The following is a 21,917-nucleotide window of genomic DNA, read 5'->3' as shown; positions in this document are numbered from 1 at the left end:
GTAATATCGTCCAATCAGGGCGTTTTTCTTTCTCCACAGAACTCGCGTAAATCGCCTGACATGATGTTCATGTTTTTATACAGCACAAAATACATCCACACTTAACATGCGACGTTCTACATGTCTGCATATTTTTCGCGCGCTTTTTATTGAGACAAAAGATAATAAACTGTTTATTTGACGTTACAATTTGTTAATGTCGCGTTAGCATTAAAATTCGGAAGCGTGTTTCGGATTACAAATTGATAATGCTCATTTGAAAATCGAACGAAACATTTAAAGTTGTGCGTAATTAATTCAACGATTATTTGTTAAAGCGCATTACGTGTCTAATAAATGTCAGAAAAACGAGGTTAATCAGTTCTATAAATGGACATGATGAAATAAATATGTACTGGAATTAAATTGTTATCGCATAATTGTTACCGGGAGTTATTTGCACAACTTACTCGCTACTAGTAAGTAATTGCTTACCACTTGCAATTAATTCTCGTATTAATTATCACTGTGAATGAACAAAAACTGTCACGTGACCACAAAAGTCAACGTCAGTAGTCATTTTATGACAACAAACAGCCGCGCAAGGTAGGTTTTTTTCCAATATCTTTGCTGATCATCCTCTGACTTTCATACGACCTAGTGCATGCAATATGGCATGCATATAGCTTTCGATCGGTATATCACGCGTTTTGTGTGTTGCTCTGATTTTCGAGAACACTTCGGCGCAAATTTCCATTTAAGAAGCAAACGTCAGTAGTAAAATTACAAAGAGTCAGTGTTCTCGAAAATTAACGATCACAGAACTGTCTATGCTTTACCGGACGAACATTACATATGTCTATGCATAAACAAACAAAAATATATACCAGATATTAAATAAACGTTTGAAGAGGAAAAACAAATATGGCAAACGTCAGTAGTACGTTTAGGAATGGTAAACGTCAGAAGCAAAATTATGCAAACGGCAGTAGAGCCGAATAAATGCAAGCGTTTAATTTAATGAAACACATGTGAAACAATATAATTTATGCTAATTTAGATTTAAATTAGATATAACAAGTTAAGATTGATGTCATAAATTAATGCACGACATATATAAATTTTGCAACAACAAAAATGAACTAATGTTTAAGTGATATTATGTGCATCTAACAGTTTATAGGTGTCTATCGCAACCGTTGTTTATTTTTGGTGTGTTCCCTTCATATAAACGTAAATTCGTTAATGCAGCATCAACATATTGAAAAAATATCCCGGAAAGAGAAATATAATGCTTTTTGACAACTAACGACAGGAATGATTCGATTTACAACGGAATCTAAATTAAGTTTTATGCAGATTTGTACATACGACACAAAGACACTATTTTGTTTTACGGATCATTTCGACTAAGAAGACTCGCCAGTCAAGTAAAATATCGAATATAATATATATTTTTATAAACAACTGGTAGCAAGATGCGTTGCAGATAATTGGTCATTGACCACATTTAAACTAATTCTTTTTACCTGTTAATTTTTCAACTCAATTCATATTATCACTTTAATAAAATAATAGGCAATCTTATTGATTTGTATCTTATACTATTTTACTAGTTTGAACATTACGAAATGATCCGTGAAACAAAATAAGTGTCTATGTGTCGTATGAACGAACCTGCATAAAACTCAATTTAGTTTCACATTGTAAATCGAATCATTCCTGTCGTCAGTTGTCGAAACGAAAGTACGGTTGATATTTAAAAGAATTATATTTCTCTTTCCAGGATATTTTTTCTATATGTTGATGCTGCATTAACGAATATACGTGTATTTGAAGTGAACACACCAAAAATAAACAACGGTTGCGATAGACACCTATAAACTGTTAAATGCACTTAATATCACTTAAACATTAGTTCATTTTTGTTGTTGCAAAATTTATATATGTCGTGCATTAATTTATGACATCAATCTTTACTTGTTATATCTAATTTAAATCTAAATTAGCATAAACTATATTGTTTCACATGTGTTTCATTAAATTAAACGCTTGCATTTATTCGGCTCTACTGCCGTTTGCATATTTTTGCTACTGACGTTTGCCATTCCTAAACGTACTACTGACGTTTGCCATATTTGTTTTCCCTCTTTAAACGTTTATTTAATACCTGGTATATATTTTTGTTTGTTTATGCACTAACATATGTAATATATGTTCGTCCGGTAAAGCATACACATTTCTGTGATCGTTAATTCTCGAGAACACTGACTCTTTGTAATTTTACTACTGACGTTTGCTTCTTAAATGGAAATTTGCGCCGAAGTGTTCTCGAAAACCAGAGCAACACACAAAACGCGTGATATACCGATCGAAAGCTATATGAATGCCATATTGCCTGCACTTGGTCGTATGAAAGTCAGAGGATGATCAGCAAAGATATTGGAAAAAACCTACCTTGCGCGGCTGTTTGTTGTCATAAAATGACTTCTGACGTTGACTCTTATGGTCACGTGACAGTTTTTGTTCATTCACAGTGATCCCTTACGCATTGAGACCTGGGGATTCCGACACGTAAAGGCTGAAGAGAGACTGTGTTTACTTTGCAAGGAACCAAATAAAATCGAAACCGAGTACCACTTCTTATTTGAATGTTTCTGTTACACATTCCTTAGACTTTATATGCTTGATAATATACCAGACCTGATTCGTATGGATTACTATGAAAGTGACATACTTAAATGCTTAATGACGGATTAACGAGTGATATATAGATTTGCTTTATTTATAAACGATTGCTTCTTAAAACGATAAAGTATACCGTCTGTGACGATATGACTTTATTATGGCTCATATAAAAAATTATACATTACATTTATAAATGGTATATCCTATATCAAATCAGTGCTTTACTATATACTCTATAACAAGCATGAGGCGGCTACACTCATTCATGTCTGATTAGTGACTCGTAAGTCATTTGCATGGCTATGTAGTACTGTTTGATTTGAAATTGTATATAATAACTATTATATGTATGTACTATGTGCCACTTAAATAAAATATGAAACTATAATACTTGAACGATATAATAATGTGTCCAATCGCAAAGTAACAAAAACAAACAAATAAGACTTTTACATGAAAATCTGTAAATTTTGTGATATATTTTTCAAGTAGAAAATGCAATTCTGTTGATCAGCATTTAACTTGGAAAAGTCTGGCAGGTATTAGTTAAAAAAGACATATTACTGCCATCGGTCAGATTCGTCGTGTTTATCTATTCAAAGCAATCTCCATAATTTCGTGATTTGTTTCTTTTGTGTTGTCCATAATGTGGGTGCCAGTCGCACACTATCACAACATTCCATCTGCCATATGGTAAGATGCGATACACCGCTATCATGGTCATCCATCGACCATACTTGCACCCGCGGCAGTTATACGATCATACGCATTTTTTATTGTAGCCGTTTTGTAGTTACCCATACATTTCTCTACGATACATGAACCTAAATTTTCTTAACATGTACATGTTTTGTATTGAATAACAGGTTTCGATTTTACATATTCCGCACTCTGAATCGCTACCAAAAATGTTATCTGCTGGGCCACTTCCTTTCCTAAATACGATTGAATCCGTATCAAACATTAAAAGATTAGTTAAGTTTGGCGTTCTCTGGACATAATTGTTTGACAAGATATAGTTATTCTGTTTTTAAGCTATTGTCAATTTTTCCAACCGCCAAACACTGTTCAGTCACGTGCACGCCTCATTAACTTCCGGTAAGCCTCGTTATGATTTCTGCGCCGATTAGCGCGGGGTAAATTTTATCTTTTGATAGGCTCGGCCCGAGCGCCGGAAGGCAAATGGACTTTCACATCTTGATTTTCGATTCGACTGTGAGCGTTTAGTTTTATTTATTTGTTTATTCTTTCGTTTGTTCAGTCGTTCGTTCTTTCTTTCATGCATTTTTTTAATTCATAAATTTATGAATTCATTCATTAGCGTTTATAACATTATCTTCTCCGAATCTTAAAACAATTAGTTTTACTTTCTGTGACGGATTACCTTTTCAGTGAAATTATTTATGACGTTTATTTACAAATAGTTTTAGTCACGTAAAGATTCAGCATTAATTACCAGATTCACGAGGTTTCTTGCTACTTTTGCAGTCGCTGTGAAGGTAAGTGGTGTGACTTTTTGTCGCGTTTGCAATGTTTATTATGTTATGCGTGTAACTCTTAATAGTTTACATTATAATTATGTATTTTTACAATATTTTTTTTTAATTATACAACTGCAGTTTACTAGTTTGATTTTTGATAACGTTTCTTTTGTTTGGAATATTTATGATTTATAAGTAATAAAACTTGGATTTTTATCAAAATTTGAAAACCAGTTACTTTAAACGCTTAAATCGCCTGAAACACAGGATGTAGTTTTGTTTCAACCTTAATTTCATCATTATATTTTATTTAATAGGATATTGCTCGTTTTCAAGTAGGGTATTCATGTTCAATTTTGAATTTATAAACAATCAAATTAAAGGTTAATTATTAAATTTGAAATCGTAAACTTCGAACATACCTTTCTCATCAAATTGAACACAAAGAAAATTGGCTTTGTATATTGGCAATAATGTTTTGTCTTATAGGGTTGGGTTAAATGTCAATGTAAAACGTACATCACTATTGTCCATCATATATTATTACATGGTTGTAATTACATTGTATTAAACTCCAGCATCAGGCGCAAGACTCATAATTGCGATGTGATTTTAAAATTGGGCCGCGCTCTGGGAAAACAAGGCTTAATGTGCAAGCGTAAAGTAACGTCCCAGATTAGCCTGTGCAGCCCGTGCAGGATAACCAGGGATGACAGTTTCAGCTTTCGTTGAAGTGTTCATGTATGCAAAGTCTCGTTGAAACGAAAATCAAGCATAGGCGGAAAGTGTCGTATTAGATTATCCTGTGCAGACTCACTGTGAATGAACAAAAACTGTCATGTGACCACAAAAGTCAACGTCAGAAGTCATTTTATGACAACAAACAGCCGCGCAAGGTAGGTTTTTTTCCAATATCTTTGCTGATCATCCTCTGACTTTCATACGACCAAGTGCAGGCAATATGGCATGCATATAGCTTTCGATCGGTATATCACGCGTTTTGTGTGTTGCTCTGGTTTTCGAGAACACTTCGGCGCAAATTTCCATTTAAGAAGCAAACGTCAGTAGTAAAATTACAAAGAGTCAGTGTTCTCGAGAATTAACGATCACAGAAATGTGTATGCTTTACCGGACGAACATATATTACATATGTCTGTGCATAAACAAACAAAAATATATACCATATATTAAATTAACGTTTAAAGAGGGAAAACAAATATGGCAAACGTCAGTGGTACGTTTAGGAATGGCAAACGTCAGTAGCAAAAATATGCAAACGGCAGTAGAGCCGAATAAATGCAAGCGTTTAATTTAATGAAACACATGTGAAACAATATAGTTTATGCTAATTTAGATTTAAATTAGATATAACAAGTTAAGATTGATGTCATAAATCAATGCACGACATATATAAATTCTGCAACAACAAAATGTGTCTATCGCAACCGTTGTTTATTTTTGGTGTATTCACTTCATATACACGTATATTCGTTAATGCAGCATCAACATATTGAAAAAATATCCCGGAAAGAGAAATATAATGCTTTTAAATATCAACCGTACTTTCGTTTCGACAACTGACGACAGGAATGATTCGATTTACAATGTGAATCTAAATTGAGTTTTATGCAGATTCGTTCATACGACACAAAGACACTTATTTTGTTTCACGGATCATTTCGTTATGTTCAAACTAGTAAAATAGTATAAGACACAAATCAATAAGATTGCATTTTATTTTATTAAAGTGATAATATGAATTGAGTTGAAAAATTAACAGGTCAAAAGAGTTAGTTAAAATGTGGTTAATGACCAATTATCTACAACGCTTCTTGCTACCAGTTGTTTATAAAAATATATATTATATTCGATATTTTACTTGACTGGCGAGTCCTCTTAGTCGAAATGATCCGTAAAACAAAATAGTGTCTTTGTGTCGTTTGAACGAATCTGCATAAAACTCAATTTATATTTAAACATTTATTTAATATCTGGTATATATTTTTGTTTGTTTATGCATAGACATATGTAATATATGTTCGTCCGGTAAAGCATAGACAGTTCTGTTATCCATAATTTTCGAGAACACTGACTCTTTGTAATTTTACTACTGACGTTTGCTTCTTAAATGGTAATTTGCGCCGAAGTGTTCTCGAAAATCAGAGCAACACACAAAACGCGTGATATACCGATCGAAAGCTATATGCATGCCATATTGCCTGCACTAGGTCGTATGAAAGTCAGAGGATGATCAGCAAGGATATTGGAAAAAAAAACTTCCTTGCACGGCTGTTTGTTGTCATAAAATGACTACTGACGTTGACTTTTGTGGTCACGTGACAGTTTTTGTTCATTCACAGTGAATTATGTGTCATGAGTAACACTTGTTTACAGTAAAAAGGTGTGATGATGCCCGAAACCGTCTTTCATGTACTGTTCTAGTTACCGGTTTTATATTACGTGAATGGTACAACTCCTTGCTATTCAAGCTGCGATAAACTCTTACTTCGTGCCCGACGTCAATCAAAAATAATTGTCGATAGTTAACCCCGCCCTCATAAGCATTCGCGTAACCGATTGGACGATGAACATCACAGTTTGACGACTGGAAAGTTACCTGAGAGTTGCCTGTGATACATCCTTGCCAGCATAAATGACTGTGTAATGTGGCTAGAATAATCGATACGCGCGTCATGCTATCTCCTATCAGTGGATTATCTATGACCCCATGTGGTGTTTATGGCGATTACATGAGAAAGTATGTACCAAGTGCTCTTTAAAACAGGAAATATTGATACACTGATAAAGAAACCTTGATTTTCTTGACATTCTCCATTTTCTTTTACTGTAAAAATACACTGATCGGAAAATTTCAAGCGCCCCCGGTGACTCAGACTCTGATTTCCAAATTCAAGCGCCCCGGCGAGGGAGTTTATTATGAGTTTATTCTTATGATGGAAATTAATAAGGGGATATTTCAATAATATGTATATGCAATGTTAAGATGAAGTTTGAGAATTTAATAATACATTTTTGGGAGATATTTGCATAAACTAAGACCTGGTTTAAGATTTATTTCAAGTAAGAACATAAATACGTTTACACCCAGGGTGGGGTATAATTGGGATCAGTAAAATGAAAAGTCATTTAGATAAAAGAATCGAAGGACCATATACTTAACAATGAGTTCAGGGTCAGCATATAGACACGAGATTAATAGTACCCACACATGGTCATCAAAACAGCACAGATGAAAGGGTCACCGAAAAGCCTTATTTGCAAAGGATACACAAGTTATGGCACTGACAAATATAATGGGATTACTCTATACCAATATAAATTGATTAGATTTTAGTGCATTTGGCAAGCAAGTAAATACATGAATAGATTGTTCCTTCTAGAACATTCTAATAAGTCAACCAATCCGTAATAAGCCCGGACCTTGGTGACCAATGGAAATTACAAGTAGATTTTATGCAAATAACCTGGGGATAAAATGCAGTGTTTTAGTTAGTAGTAAAAAAATAAATCTGCAGTTAGATTTGAAAAGAACTTGGAGAGTTGTCAAGTCTTCTTGACGTGGCCGCCATGTTGGCTGCCGCGCTGTAAAATTGTATTTCGTGTACACAGGCTTTTTCCGCCCTATGCCACGGGTCCGAAATTCGGCCCCATTCCCAATGCAAATCTGGTTGTTTTTTTCCCAATTGAAAAAAAAATTCCCAATTCCAAAAAAAAAATTAATTTTTTTAAACCTTAAAATATATAAGTTAACCTGATCCAGTGTAGAAAATAGAAAGTATTGCATAATTAAATTATTTGTTGCCTTGAATTTGTTTTAAAAACTGTAAAATATGTTAATGATTATTTAAGACTTTCCTTATTTTCCTCAAAATCCGGCGCTTCGCGCGATTTTTTTCACCTAAAAAAGGTCAGGCCTTTTCCCCAAATTCAGATTAAAAAACCTGCACTTATTAACACATGTTCATAATATTTTGTAAAATTTAAATAATAAGTTATCAAAATAGTCGTTATTTACCAGTTAACTGCTTCTATGAAATATAAGAAACACTTTACTTTACATGAGATAATTTTTCCCAATTGAGCCAATTTTGCGATTAATTTTTTTTCCCAAAATGGGGGTTTTCATGACGCGAAATTCCCAAAATTCCAGTGTGGCGTTTTCCCAAAATGGAGCAGAAAAAGCCTGGTACATTAGCAAGCGTTGTGTTAAAAGAAATATTCGACATAAATAAATCATGATGAAATCAGAAATTAACTTTGGTTGTTACTGTGTGTTATCAACGAACAATGTGTAATTACGTGACACTGTATTTATAGGAGTACATGAGTGAATGTATAAATCTGAGTCAAAACTTAAGGAAATTACTAAATTAGTGCATATGAGGCCCACATCCACCTAATCACTAGCACTATGCTCTATCGATTGAGCTTTAATGCATCTTCTTGAGACTAGTTATTTTGCGTAAGTATAAAATGGTAATTCAATAGCCTTTTGCACTATATCGCCATTGATTTATTCACTATTTTGGGAATGCAGCCGAGCCCTTTGGTTTCAGAAAAGTCACACGGTGACACCATAGTGACTAAGAAAGGGACATTTATCGATTTTTTTTTAATTTGCTTTCAAATACAAATACATTGTGAATATTCATTTCAATAAAGTTATGAGGTCAACCTGAACGGATTTTAAACAAGATAAAACTTGTTTTGTTTTTTGTCTTTTAACGACTGAGAAACACATTTCATTACTTTTCTTTGATGCACTGTCGTAATATATTAGAACTCATACTATTATTTGTATTATTATGTTTCAAAAAGACAAACATTACCTTTCATTCCCATTCCAAATTGTAGAAATATGGTTTTCTAAAAAAAATATCAGTAGTGATCCGCCATCTTGTGTAACTCTTAATAGTTTACATTATAATTATGTATTTTTACAATATTTTTTTTTAATTATACAACTGCAGTTTACTAGTTTGATTTTTGATAACGTTTCTTTTGTTTGGAATATTTATGATTTATAAGTAATAAAACTTGGATTTTTATCAAAATTTGAAAACCAGTTACTTTAAACGCTTAAATCGCCTGAAACACAGGATGTAGTTTTGTCATCAACCTTAATTTCATCATTATATTTTATTTAATAGGATATTGCTCGTTTTCAAGTAGGGTATTCATGTTCAATTTTGAATTTATAAACAATCAAATTAAAGGTTAATTATTAAATTTGAAATCGTAAACTTCGAACATACCTTTCTCATCAAATTGAACACAAAGAAAATTGGCTTTGTATATTGGCAATAATGTTTTGTCTTATAGGGTTGGGTTAAATGTCAATGTAAAACGTACATCACTATTGTCCATCATATATTATTACATGGTTGTAATTACATTGTATTAAACTCCAGCATCAGGCGCAAGACTCATAATTGCGATGTGATTTTAAAATTGGGCCGCGCTCTGGGAAAACAAGGCTTAATGTGCAAGCGTAAAGTAACGTCCCAGATTAGCCTGTGCAGCCCGTGCAGGATAACCAGGGATGACAGTTTCAGCTTTCGTTGAAGTGTTCATGTATGCAAAGTCTCGTTGAAACGAAAATCAAGCATAGGCGGAAAGTGTCGTATTAGATTATCCTGTGCAGACTCACTGTGAATGAACAAAAACTGTCACGTGACCACAAAAGTCAACGTCAGTAGTCATTTTATGACAACAAACAGCCGTGCAAGGAAGTTTTTTTTTCCAATATCCTTGCTGATCATCCTCTGACTTTCATACGACCTAGTGCAGGCAATATGGCATGCATATAGCTTTCGATCGGTATATCACGCGTTTTGTGTGTTGCTCTGATTTTCGAGAACACTTCGGCGCAAATTACCATTTAAGAAGCAAACGTCAGTAGTAAAATTACAAAGAGTCAGTGTTCTCGAAAATTATGGATAACAGAACTGTCTATGCTTTACCGGACGAACATATATTACATATGTCTATGCATAAACAAACAAAAATATATACCAGATATTAAATTAACGTTTAAAGAGGGAAAACAAATATGGCAAACGTCAGTGGTACGTTTAGGAATGGCAAACGTCAGTAGCAAAAATATGCAAACGGCAGTGAATTATGTGTCATGAGTAACACTTGTTTACAGTAAAAAGGTGTGATGATGCCCGAAACCGTCTTTCATGTACTGTTCTAGTTACCGGTTTTATATTACGTGAATGGTACAACTCCTTGCTATTCAAGCTGCGATAAACTCTTACTTCGTGCCCGACGTCAATCAAAAATAATTGTCGATAGTTAACCCCGCCCTCATAAGCATTCGCGTAACCGATTGGACGATGAACATCACAGTTTGACGACTGGAAAGTTACCTGAGAGTTGACTGTGATACATCCTTGCCAGCATAAATGACTGTGTAATGTGGCTAGAATAATCGATACGCGCGTCATGCTATCTCCTATCAGTGGATTATCTATGACCCCATGTGGTGTTTATGGCGATTACATGAGAAAGTATGTACCAAGTGCTCTTTAAAACAGGAAATATTGATACACTGATAAAGAAACCTTGATTTTCTTGACATTCTCCATTTTCTTTTACTGTAAAAATACACTGATCGGAAAATTTCAAGCGCCCCGGTGACTCAGACTCTGATTTCCAAATTCAAGCGCCCCGGCGAGGGAGTTTATTATGAGTTTATTCTTATGATGGAAATTAATAAGGGGATATTTCAATAATATGTATATGCAATGTTAAGATGAAGTTTGAGAATTTAATAATACATTTTTGGGAGATATTTGCATAAACTAAGACCTGGTTTAAGATTTATTTCAAGTAAGAACATAAATACGTTTACACCCAGGGTGGGGTATAATTGGGATCAGTAAAATGAAAAGTCATTTAGATAAAAGAATCGAAGGACCATATACTTAACAATGAGTTCAGGGTCAGCATATAGACACGAGATTAATAGTACCCACACATGGTCATCAAAACAGCACAGATGAAAGGGTCACCGAAAAGCCTTATTTGCAAAGGATACACAAGTTATGGCACTGACAAATATAATGGGATTACTCTATACCAATATAAATTGATTAGATTTTAGTGCATTTGGCAAGCAAGTAAATACATGAATAGATTGTTCCTTCTAGAACATTCTAATAAGTCAACCAATCCGTAATAAGCCCGGACCTTGGTGACCAATGGAAATTACAAGTAGATTTTATGCAAATAACCTGGGGATAAAATGCAGTGTTTTAGTTAGTAGTAAAAAAATAAATCTGCAGTTAGATTTGAAAAGAACTTGGAGAGTTGTCAAGTCTTCTTGACATGGCCGCCATGTTGGCTGCCGCGCTGTAAAATTGTATTTCGTGTACACAGGCTTTTTCCGCCCTATGCCACGGGTCCGAAATTCGGCCCCATTCCCAATGCAAATCTGGTTGTTTTTTTCCCAATTGAAAAAAAAATTCCCAATTCCAAAAAAAAAATTAATTTTTTTAAACCTTAAAATATATGAGTTAACCTGATCCAGTGTAGAAAATAGAAAGTATTGCATAATTAAATTATTTGTTGCCTTGAATTTGTTTTAAAAACTGTAAAATATGTTAATGATTATTTAAGACTTTCCTTATTTTCCTCAAAATCCGGCGCTTCGCGCGATTTTTTTCACCTAAAAAAGGTCAGGCCTTTTCCCCAAATTCAGATTAAAAAACCTGCACTTATTAACACATGTTCATAATATTTTGTAAAATTTAAATAATAAGTTATCAAAATAGTCGTTATTTACCAGTTAACTGCTTCTATGAAATATAAGAAACGCTTTACTTTACATGAGATAATTTTTCCCAATTGAGCCAATTTTGCGATTAATTTTTTTTCCCAAAATGGGGGTTTTCATGACGCGAAATTCCCAAAATTCCAGTGTGGCGTTTTCCCAAAATGGAGCAGAAAAAGCCTGGTACATTAGCAAGCGTTGTGTTAAAAGAAATATTCGACATAAATAAATCATGATGAAATCAGAAATTAACTTTGGTTGTTACTGTGTGTTATCAACGAACAATGTGTAATTACGTGACACTGTATTTATAGGAGTACATGAGTGAATGTATAAATCTGAGTCAAAACTTAAGGAAATTACTAAATTAGTGCATATGAGGCCCACATCCACCTAATCACTAGCACTATGCTCTATCGATTGAGCTTTAATGCATCTTCTTGAGACTAGTTATTTTGCGTAAGTATAAAATGGTAATTCAATAGCCTTTTGCACTATATCGCCATTGATTTATTCACTATTTTGGGAATGCAGCCGAGCCCTTTGGTTTCAGAAAAGTCACACGGTGACACCATAGTGACTAAGAAAGGGACATTTATCGATTTTTTTTTAATTTGCTTTCAAATACAAATACATTGTGAATATTCATTTCAATAAAGTTATGAGGTCAACCTGAACGGATTTTAAACAAGATAAAACTTGTTTTGTTTTTTGTCTTTTAACGACTGAGAAACACATTTCATTACTTTTCTTTGATGCACTGTCGTAATATATTAGAACTCATACTATTATTTGTATTATTATGTTTCAAAAAGACAAACATTACCTTTCATTCCCATTCCAAATTGTAGAAATATGGTTTTCTAAAAAAAATATCAGTAGTGATCCGCCATCTTGGTTTCTACCAACTAACAATCAATATTCGGAAGTGTTCGTGTCCTTCCGTAGATATACAGCGAATGTTTGGTGAAAAAACACATGTTCATTTAGACGTATCGAACAGGATGTAAACAAAAGCTGTGGTCGATTTACACGTTTTGTTAAAATAGTTGTTAAACATTACACGTGTACAATGTAATGTTATCGTTCCACAATTTTGTTTTCTTACAGAAAATGAATTTACACCGATATTTATTTAATGTCTTTTGTGCTTTAGCGTAGGTTAATTATATGTTCGGATAATTATTCGGAAATTAAATGTTTTGAATATTTAGGATATAACTAGTTCTGGCTACCATAACTTAAAATGTCGCTTTTTATGATTTTTGACTGGCGCGACAGGTATGTCAATACTATATAAACTGTACGCTGAAGTTTCTTTAGCTAGGATATAACTTGAGACTTAACACGGAACTTTGTTTTAATTTAATGACTAACAATATATTTTAGCGGTTAAAAACATTTGTGTTGCTTTTAGCGGAAATTATACTTAAAAGTAATGAAACATATTAACTTTAAGTTAACATATTGTAGATTCTAAACATGTACACAGATATTTTCTTTATAGGTGAAAGTGTTTGGGTTACATTTGTTTCACATTCTTTTGAACATATATACTGTACATGTGCAATAATGTTATTGTGTTGTTATCTGATTTCTCTACTTCCAAAAAAAAAACAACTTCACTTAATTGCAATCTCCTATCTGAAATGTTATAGACATACCAGGTACTTTAAAAAAACACAACCATACTGCTCCCTGAATACCATACTGCTTCCTGAATACAATATCATTTCAAATGCTGTTGGGTGACACCATTGTTTATAACTGGAAAACATGGTAATCTACCCAATAACGAAATTGTAATGGTCCATTGCCTACAGGGGATTTATATGCCAGGGTTGATGACCTTAATCCAGTTGTAAAACTCCATGATCGAAGGGTCCCAAGATATGCGAAAATGGGGCTGAAATCTGTAAGATAGCTGTAAAATATATTGTCAGAAAAATAAGAGTCATTAATTATTGACGAAAATCTGTATGTCCAAAAATATAGTCATGAAAAATAATTATTTTGGCTTAAAATGGAGGTTTCCAAAAATTTAGAGTGCCTGAAAACTTAGAGTAATTATAGTATCCATATTTAAGGGTAATTAATCTGTTTATGCTATGGGTACCTTAATATAAAAATATATTTTATTGTTTGATTGTTAACTGTAATATAAGGAAATGAAAAATAATCAAAGTTATTGAAGCAATATATATATAAATATTTAAGAATACTTAATTTCAGGACCATGCTGGAACAAAGGGCGTTTTGGCTGCTCCTGCTGATGGTTCCTTCGGTCTGCAGTCTGGATGTTCAAACTGACAAGTTTGAACCTCTGAAGGGAAACCAACAGCTCGAGAAATTCATAGCGGACAATCATGTCAGGATGGTCTACTTTTACAAGACAGGTTTGTGCTTGTCGGTTTCTGGTTGAAGTAAACAGTACACCAATCATTGATATAAATGTGTTGGTAAGAGTGGTTTTTACATAACACCCTGCTATGATTACATTGAAAGGGTTGAGCTTTAAAGTTATAGGACTAGTGTTTTTTCTTAACCAAGCCAGTGGTAATGATTTTCTCACATGTTCTGAAAGGGCTCACTATTTATATGACTTATTCTGAATGCAAAAAAAGGTGTTTCATTCTTTCCATTTCTTCATTTAACACTTTCCTACTATGTGTTGAAAATAGTAAACTAAAGAAAACATTTGATTATAAAAACTGAATTAAAATCCTGTATAGAAATCAAACATCAGACACAACATATTATTATTATAAATAAGGTACTTACACAAGACAAGACAAGACAAGACAAAAGTTTATTTTGTAAATAAAGGCCACCGGCCCAAAATACAGCATACATAAGTAACAGCATGTTATTTTTTGAGTTGTGATACATCAAGTTTGAACATCAATTTTGATCTACATCTTTCTTTTTCATTATTTCAGTTACAAAAAAGGCTATGCTTTTAAGTTTACTTTCATCAGAGATTTGCATAAGATTGCAAAAATTTAAGAAATTTTGTTCACCATTGTACCATGAAAAGATATACATTTGCCTTTCTTGGTTGAATTTTGGACATTTAAAAAATACATGAAACTCATCTTCAATACACATATTATTAAAAACGACTGAACAATATGTACATAATCGGTTTTCTCTTGAAATTCCTAAATGTCGACCAGTTTCAATAGCTAATTTATGGCTTGAACAACGGAATCTAGCAACTGACTTTCGAACATAAAATGGTATATCGATAAACAAATACTTTTCTGGGTTTAACATAGATTTGAACTGTTTGTAAGTATCGCATCTTGGTGAATTTCCAAGAGCTTCAAGCCAGTTCTGTGTATTACAATCAATCAATCTTTGTTTAAATGACATTAAGAATAATTCCACATTTCCTATCTCTTGACTTATCCAAACAAAACCGAATCCATAACGGTACAAAATATTTTTTACAGATGTCACCCAATTAGTTCTTCCGATTTCGTCATGCCGCTTTAACATAATATAACAGTTTCTAGGATATCGATCCTCTGTCATACTTATCAATTTACACCAATATTTAACGCATTTTACATGATGTTCTATACAAAGAGGTAATCTACCACATTCTCCTAATACAATGCTATCATTTACAGATTTATTTACACCAAGGAAATATTTACAACACTCGATTTGTACTTTTTCGAGAATGTCTGAGAATTCTATTCCATATATCTCAGAGCCATATGTAAGTATGGGTTTAACCATTGAATCAAACAATTTAAAATATTCCGTGTATGAAAAATATCCAAAGTTTCTTTGGTATGATTTAATAGCAAAAATAGATTTTCGGGCTTGAGCTGCAAGTTTTTCTTTCGCTTTCCTCCATGATAATTTGGGTGTAAAAAGAAGACCCATGTATTTATATACAGATGTGACATTTACGGGATTATTTTTTAAGACCCAATGTTCGTATGCTCTTAGCGGACCTCCATTTCTAAAAACAATAATTTCAGTCTTTTGTTGATTAATTGTCATACCAGTATTATCACAAAATTCTGATATAGAGTTCAATTGTGATTGTAGCTCGATCGCGGTATCGGCGCAACTCGCAACGTCATCGGCAAAAAGAATGCAAATAATGTCTGAAATATCTTCGGTGATAAAAATACCCCTATGACCTTTAGATTTTAGAAAGGTAGACAACTCGTTCATGTATAAATTAAAAATTATAGTGCTGGTTACGTCCCCTTGCCTAGTGCCGATGTTACAATTGAAGTTTTGCGTGACATTTTTATCATTTACCCGTACACATCCGCGTAGATTTGAATACATCGATTTTAATACTTGAAAAAGCTTCCCCTTGACCCCATTTTTACACATAGTTGTAAATAGTTTATGAATAATCAAACTATCAAATGCTTTTTGGAAGTCTACGTATAGAACATAAAACCTACCACCAGGTTTACACGTATATTTTTGGACCATGCTTTGAAGAGTAAATAAATTATCAATGGTTGAATATCCCTTGCGAAAACCGGCTTGTGCTTCTTCTATTTTATTGTTAAAATCTGCCCATTTGCATAATCTGTTGTATACGATATTGGAGAATATTTTATACATTACATTAATTAATGATATACCTCTATAATTAGAGGGGTCATCTGTAGCGCCTGACTTATATATCGGCACAATTATACTATCCCGCCAGATATTTGGAAAATGCCCTGTATTTAGAATCTTATTAAATAAATCTCGAAGTAAAGGACTTATCATATGCATCGTACTTTTATAAAATTCTGCCCCAAGGCCATCGGTCCCTTGCGATTTTCCATCTTTGAGTTTTGAAATACTTTTTATTATTTCTTCGTTCGTGATTTCTGAGTTTAAAATTTGATCTTGATCATCTTCAGTTTCGTTAACCTCTAGCTGTATATCAATTAGACTTGGTTGATTTTCTTTACAAAGAAGGCCTTTAAAATAATCGTACCATGCAAATGGATCTATATTACAAGAATCTTTGTTTTTCGTCTTATGACTACCTTTTATTAATTTCCAGAACAAATTTGGTTTAGTACGCGATAAAACCAATTCGTTTCTTTTCGTCGTTTGATACGCTTGTTTTTTGTCCGAGCACATATTTTTAAACCCTCTACGGAGTGATATATAGTATTGATAATCCGATGCATCATTACTTAAACGGAATCTTCGTAATGCTGCGTACTTCGTTTGTTTAGCTGCGTTGCATTCTCTATCCCACCACGGTTGGTTTAATGAATTGTCATTTTTATTAAGATAGTGTGTTTTATAATTAGCCTTCATATCGGATGCAGCGTATTTGTACAAATTTAAAATTTTATCGATCGCTTCGTCAATATCCGTGCACGCGATTGCTTCAAATATTTGCGCATGCTGAATGTTAAAACTGTTTTCAAATATTCTTATGAAATTTTGCTTGTGTGCGTCTTTCCATTTATACTTTTCTATTTTTGGTAAGTGTTCGCTACCGTTATTAAAGTAATGTTGATTGCCGCAATTAGCACGAATAATTTTCTTTTTCCCCAAAACTATTTTAGAACTAATAGGCAAATGATCAGACTCATCCCTAATCTCTACACAAAAATAAGTAATATGAGAAAATAGCTCAGTGGATACAACATGGTAGTCAACAACACTAGCGCCATTATTTGTAAGACATGTAAAATTTCCTAAAAAATCATCGTAGCTACGCCCATTTAAAATATGCATACCTTGCGTACAACATAGTTCAACGAGTGTTTTCCCAAAATTGTTATATCGTTCTGAGTCTTTGTTATTACGTGGGCGATCAAAGGGATCCGTGTTATAATCAACCTCTATGTTAAAAATGTTATCCACATTATCATCAGGTATATAATCTAATAATGTTTTTGTGCGTGCGTTTAAATCTCCTGCTAGGTATATACATGCATCAGCATAAAGTACTCTTAAAGAAGAAATATTAGAGCCAATAATAGTGATACCATTATTCTCATTCATTCGCTCATAAATTGGTGAACCTTCTGGCGATACATAGGCTATATATAATATGATATCTTTTAAAGAGCTATACATAGAACTTTTGATATACAGAACAATACAATCCTGATAGTTATGACATATTTGTGAAATGAAACCTTCTTTTAACAGATCGTTTTTTACATACGCGGCTATTCCACCACTATTACGCCATGCATTTGTTACTTTTGTTCTCACATAGTCAAAACATGTATAATTTGCTAATAAATCACAAAATTCATTGTTTTTCTCACCCCATGTCTCTAATAAACCTATGATATCAAATGAAAGTAAATAATTTACAAAGTCACAATTATTTACAAGTTTCCTTAGACCACACACATTCCATGTTATAATGGTAATGTTTTCTGTTGGGCCTTGACCTCGATCCTATTCCACCCCGCCTGTTGCCCCAGCTTCGCTTTCGTCATCGGATCGTTCCGCCTCACTGCCCTCGCGATAATCCCCTCTCACCACATTCCGCTGGCTATTGTTCGTGCGTGTATGTTGTCTTCCACGGGTATTTCCAATTTTAGTAATTTCGCCGGTCAAGCCGTCGTACTGGTGCACCTCGTTATCAATAAATAGCTTGTCAAAGCGCAATGAAGCGTATTGTCCTTGACTTCGCGCTTGAACTAACCGCTTTCCCAGTTCACGCCTGTGTAGTTGCACTCGCTCAGTGAAATCCTCGCGTACGGAAAATTGAGAATTCCTGTCCAAAACTTCCCTTGATTTTTTGAGTATGGTCTCACGGTCTTTGTAGCGAGAAAATTTAGCGACAATCTGGGGTTTTTCAGAATTTTTATTACCCACTCTGTGCGCTCTTTCTATTTCGACGTGCTCAAGATCGGGCAAACCAAGTGTGTCATTGATGAAATGTCGTACCTTCAGTTCCGTTTCCTCCCACTTCTCCCCGCTTGTTCCCGGGATCCCGAGAAAACGCAAATTATTCCGCCGCGAATGACCCTCTAAACTGTCAATTTTCGAACAAAGGCTATGAATTTGTTTCTTCATTTCTTGATTTTCCTGTTTGAGCGATTCATTTTCTGTTTTTAACAAATTTACTGTGTTACTTATGTCATCAACTTTCGAGTTTATCGTTGACAAATCAGCGCGCACTTCGGCTTTCATTTCTCTGAGAAAACACATTACCTCACTGTCCTGGTTAGATCGGCTTGTGTTTAAATGAGCGTCCCAATATATACTAGTGATTTTATTATCTGATTTGTGTCATTTGAATAATCCAATGAATACTCCTGGAAGTCAGTGATTGAAATTCACATTCATCTTTGTTTTATTTAAACCTGGGTTATTCTTCAACAACATTCAGAAAAAGAAATTGGATTAAGCTTACACCCATTTATTTAGACAGAAACCATAATTATGCACTATTCCATGGCGATGGGTATGCTGGGATTTGATAAGACACATGCATGAACACTCAAATTTCTTGATAACATTTTATTTTCAGATGTGAAATATTTGAAGTTCTTTTTCATGGAACTGAACAAAGCAGCAGATTATCTAGATTTGTATAAAGTAAAAATTGGACTGGTAAGCTTTTTTTAAATTTATATATTTTTAATATTGTGTCGTATTAAAGTCATTTATTTTAAATTGACAGCCATTAAAACATTTTAAAGAATTTGTACTTCTCAAACTACCTAAAAGATACTTAAATTTTCTCCAGTTTCCATACTTATTGTTATATTTTTGCAGTTAACTTCTTACTGTGTGTTTTTCAGTGTAATTGTACGGATGAAGAAAACAAAGGGGTTCCTGACTGCAATAAGCCTGGAACAGAAAATAGTGTGCAGACTTACAGGTTAATTTTAAGAACTTTTATCATTTTGTGAGATGATAAGTGAAATGAATCAGAGAACATCAGATTGTATGACTCCATTTCTGATAATGGTAATATGCAATGGCCAGGTGGATATGGTATCCAAGGTGCAAGGCTGTGTCCCCACTTGTTGAGCATTTTCAGCATATTTCCAAAAATATCAAGTTCTTGTAACTATCAGCAAACAGACCTGGGTTTGAGTCTATTTGCCTCAGGCAAATGGTATCAATGCATTTGAGCTTAAAAATTGATGTATTGGCACACACAAGGTGTCCCAAGAAAAAGGAACCATTACTATTATTACCAAGATTTAACAAGTACATCAAACAAAGCTTAATGTTTAAATAAAATTTTACAGTTTGTTAAAAATAAATGCAATTGTGTTATTTTCTATTTAAGTTTTTGTTTACAATATGTGGCGTAGTTTCCAAAAAAGAAAATGTAAATCAAATGTGTGATGCTTACATAGTGAAATCTGGGGATGTTGACTTATAATTTTACTTTTTAAATTGTTGAATGAATTATTCGTTTCAATGTTCATGTAATGTTTAAAATACTTAATAGTCAGCCCTTTAATTGAACGTTTCATCTCATGATGGTAACAAGAACAAAGCTCAATGAAAAATATGAAACATACCATGTTTCTATTGTTTGACTTGAAGACAGTGTTTACATTTTTAACAGTGTCCACAAAATCAAATGGGCTGTGCTCTGTGAAAAGGGGGGTTTAATGAATGTGCGTAAAGTGTCATCCCAGATTAGCCTATGCAGTCCGCACAGGCAAATTAGGGATGACACTTTTCGCTTTTATGAAATTTTTATGTCCCCCACTATAGTAGTGGGGGACATATTGTTTTTGCCCTGTCTGTTGGTTGGTTGGTCTGTTGGTCTGTTGGTTTGCGCCAACTTTAACATTTGCAATAACTTTTGCAATATTGAAGATAGCAACTTGATATTTGGCATGCATATTTATCTCATGGAGCTGCACATTTTGAGTGGTGAAAGGTCAAGGTCATCCTTCAAGATCAAAGGTCAAATATATGGTTCAAAATCGCTCATTTAATGTACACTTTTGCAATATTTCAATATTCAAGATAGCAACATGATATTTGGTATGCATGTGTATCTCATGGAGCTGCACATTTTGAGTGGTGAAAGGTCAAGGTCATCCTTTAAGGTCAGAGGTCAAATATATGTGGCCAAAATCGCTCATTTTATGAGTTCTTTTGCAATATTGAAGATAGCAACTAGATATTTGGCATGCATGTGTATCTCATGGAGCTGCACATTTTGAGTGGTGAAAGGTCAAGGTCATCCTTCAAGGTCAAATATATGGGTCAAAATTGCTCATGCAATGTCACTTCTGCAATATTGAAGCTAGCAATTTATATTTGACATGCATGTGTATCTCATTGAGCTGCACGTTTTGAGTGGTGAAGGGTCAAGGTCATCCTACAAGGTCAAAAGTCATATACGGGGACATAGTGTTTCACAAACACATCTTGTTAGTTTCAAGAAAGTAAATGGGTTAATACACATGTATGCACTATTTCCAAAATGTCTAAGTATTAAATATAGAACTCATGAGTGACATGAATGAGGTTGTTGAAACTATCCAATTAAATGTGCACCCTTTAAGGCTTATTTCAATGTCAGTACGAATCTTACCTCACTTGGTCTCTATTATTTGTTATTTTCAGGAATGGCAATCCATTGTTGGCACTGGAGTTAGAGACCATGTTTGATGTGAATTCAATACTCTCCAACATTTTACAGTAAGAATTTATGTGCATGTAATTAGTTTGTAAACAACACAATAAATATTTTAATAACACAAATATAAAAAAGACCTCTGTAGCCTGTACCTTTTTTTGGCTTAAAATATACTAGTTGATGTACCAGCTTGATATATCATTTTGTTTTGGTGTAGACTCTTGTTTTGTATATTCAAAGACCTATAGATTACACAGATTGGAAACTCTCGTCTTCGCGATAGCGATATGCGATAAAATCTAAAGGCGGACGCGAGTCACGTGACATTGATTTTGGAGATGCCTGTGTACCTGTAAATTCTTCCCTGTTCCAGCTACTGTCGGCCATTTTGTTATAA

General features: G+C 33.7%; 2 protein-coding genes across 8 annotated transcripts in view; one reads left to right on the top strand and one right to left on the bottom strand.

The window, feature by feature from the left end:
• The window catches only part of LOC127873298 (spermatogenesis-associated protein 7 homolog), a 63,538-nt gene extending 50,583 nt beyond the window's left edge, over positions 1-12,955 (bottom strand). Inside the window, exon 1 of one of the 2 annotated variants that reach the window (XM_052417097.1) lies at positions 12,776-12,955. In XM_052417097.1, the coding sequence (XP_052273057.1) occupies positions 12,776-12,788 (13 nt within the window). In that variant the 5' untranslated portion in view covers positions 12,789-12,955. Of the gene's footprint in view, positions 1-8,998; positions 9,070-12,775 lie in introns of those variants that run through there. The other variant, XM_052417098.1, reaches the window with a different exon arrangement.
• The window catches only part of LOC127873294 (thioredoxin domain-containing protein 16-like), a 107,676-nt gene that overhangs the window by 20,659 nt on the left and 65,100 nt on the right, over positions 1-21,917 (top strand). The window contains exons 1-5 of one of the 6 annotated variants that reach the window (XM_052417085.1): positions 6,884-6,906; positions 14,182-14,345; positions 19,436-19,518; positions 19,710-19,789; positions 21,508-21,582. In XM_052417085.1, coding sequence (XP_052273045.1) covers positions 6,899-6,906; positions 14,182-14,345; positions 19,436-19,518; positions 19,710-19,789; positions 21,508-21,582 — 410 coding nt within the window. In that variant the 5' untranslated portion in view covers positions 6,884-6,898. The other 5 variants (XM_052417084.1, XM_052417087.1, XM_052417083.1 and 2 more) reach the window with 5 other exon arrangements.

The sequence above is a fragment of the Dreissena polymorpha genome, chromosome 3, assembly GCF_020536995.1.
Source record: "Dreissena polymorpha isolate Duluth1 chromosome 3, UMN_Dpol_1.0, whole genome shotgun sequence".
NCBI lineage: Eukaryota > Metazoa > Mollusca > Bivalvia > Myida > Dreissenidae > Dreissena > Dreissena polymorpha.
The sequence above is the reverse complement of the archived record's forward strand: the minus strand, read 5'-3'. Positions and strand labels throughout refer to the sequence as shown.